Source organism: Protobothrops mucrosquamatus, unplaced genomic scaffold, assembly GCF_001527695.2.
Source record: "Protobothrops mucrosquamatus isolate PMUCROS unplaced genomic scaffold, P.Mucros_1.0 scaffold3156, whole genome shotgun sequence".
NCBI lineage: Eukaryota > Metazoa > Chordata > Lepidosauria > Squamata > Viperidae > Protobothrops > Protobothrops mucrosquamatus.
Genome location: NW_015389156.1, coordinates 10,762 through 12,746, shown reverse-complemented (window position 1 = coordinate 12,746; position 1,985 = coordinate 10,762). Strand labels below are relative to the sequence as shown.

The window sequence follows — 1,985 nt, the reverse complement described above, 5'->3', positions numbered from 1 at the left end:
AAACATTATCCTCTCACTAAACACAGTAATTTTTAAAAAGTATTCATTTGCTGATATGAATTAACTCAGAAACTGTTTACATTTATCAACCAATAAAATCGTTGATCCAAGTTAGCATAATTTTCTAATTCAATAAGCATACTGAATACTCTTCTAAATAAGATAGCTTTATATTGTTTATTCAACTGATTTATTCAACAAAACCTTGCTTGCAAGCATTTAAAAAATCAGTGAACTGTCACGCACCAAAGAATATTCAAATTGAGCTGTGTAAATTGCAGGTTCTCCTTAGTTATCCAATAACCCTGAATCTAGTACAGTAAATGTATTTTGTCTGCGGTAGGATTTAACTTGTCCACAAAAGAAAGCACGTGCACAAACACACACCAGACACCCAAGAGATCTTTTCTAGGAGAAGGATCCTGACTTATCTCCGTATAAGCTATTCCCTTCCCAGCATTTCACTATTCTTGTTTGCTCGGCCTCACAATCCAAATAGAACGGATTTGTCAAGAGAAGGGCGTGGTTTAAGTTATTTATCTAATGACTGTTCATCCAAGCAACTTCTCCAGCTGTGCAAACACCTGGCGTCCTCATTCCCATTCTGATGCTTAGTTTAGGATGACTTCACGCTATTCTTCCTTTTTTAAAAAAAAACAACAACAACAATGATCCCCGACACTTTTTTGGACTTGTCTCACCGTCTCGGGGTCGTTCTCAAACACTTCTCGGGCTTCTTCGCGGTTGCAGAGTTCCTCCACGCACTCTCTCTCCAGATGGCCTTGCTTGGTCTCCTCGAAGATCTGATAGGCTCGGCGGTGCCTCTGGCGAAGGAACTGGGAAGCCTCCTCCCGGCCTTTGTAGAACACCACAGCTGGAGGAGCCCCCAAAAGAAATAGGGGGGGGGGAAGAGGGGGGAAGCCATTAATCCTGGGCTCCCTTGGCAGAAGGACGCGGCCGCGCGCTTCCCCAGCAAAGTCGCCGGCTCCCTCCCTCGCCCTCCGGTCAGCGCGCGCGGATATTTCCCCCCTTTCAAAGGGTCCTCCGGGCCCGTCACGAACTCCGTCGTCCGTGAAATCCTCGGACCGCTTTCAAACCCTCCGGCTCTGGGTTCCATCTTCGGCTCCGCGGCTTCCCCCACACCCTTTCCGCGCCCGCCACAAGAGAAGCCAAACAATGCCGCCGCCGCCGTTTACCTCGCAAACAAGGGCATCCCCGCGCCCGCCCGCTGCCAAGAACAAAAGCTGCCGAAGCCGAAGAGCGAGGGAGACGAAGGTCGCCCCCGACCCTTGGGCGGGCAAAGAGAAAAGCGGGAAAGCTGCCGGGCAAAAGAGGTCTGGGAGCGGGGAGACCGAGAACCTTTGGCCGAAAAGTAGCGCCACGAGGCAGGTGCCCCGGACGGGAAGCTGCCGGTTGGTCGCCCGCGGAGGAGACGGGCTTTTAGGACGCCCTGACTTTAAGAGGCAAAGGCTGGGGAGCGCCAAGGCGGCTGTCGGCGGGCCCCACAGAAACGCAAACGCGACGTTCTCCGCGTGGGCTTCGGGCTATTTTGATGCGCGTCTCCATCCCTTCAGGGGAAGAGGGCGAACTCCTCCGCGACTACGAGGAAGGGCAGCGGAGAGGGGTTTCCTTCCTCGGGGAGGGGGAAAGAAGAGGAGGAAAAAGCCGCCCGGGGAAGGAGCCCCACTACTCACTCTGCGAGGAGTCCGCAGCCAGCAGGACGAGCAAGAGGGCAGCAGCGGCAGCCGGCGGCAGCTGCATGATGCGGCGGCGGCGGCGGCTGAGCCTCGGGCTGCGCCCTCTGACTGGCCGAGAGGAGCGGGGCGGTCTGGTAGCGGAGGAGGGAGCGCCGCTCCTGTTGGAGGCAGCGCGGCTTCTGCCGAGCCCCGCGGGGGAGTCGCTTGTGCTGGTGAGCCAATCAAGGCGGAAAGTTCGCAGGCTTGGAGTTCCAGCGACACACCTAGTCCTTCCCGCGCCCTCAGCGC

General features: G+C 55.0%; 1 protein-coding gene across 1 annotated transcript in view; it reads right to left on the bottom strand.

Annotated features, from left to right (window-relative positions):
• Positions 1-1,761, bottom strand: part of GAS6 (growth arrest specific 6) — a 50,059-nt gene extending 48,298 nt beyond the window's left edge. The window contains exons 1-2 of the mRNA XM_015826502.1: positions 1,695-1,761; positions 702-874 (exon numbers count right to left, since the gene is read on the bottom strand). Coding sequence (XP_015681988.1) covers positions 702-874; positions 1,695-1,761 — 240 coding nt within the window. The remainder of the gene's footprint in view (positions 1-701; positions 875-1,694) is intronic.
• Between the last annotated feature and the right edge of the window lie 224 nt (positions 1,762-1,985).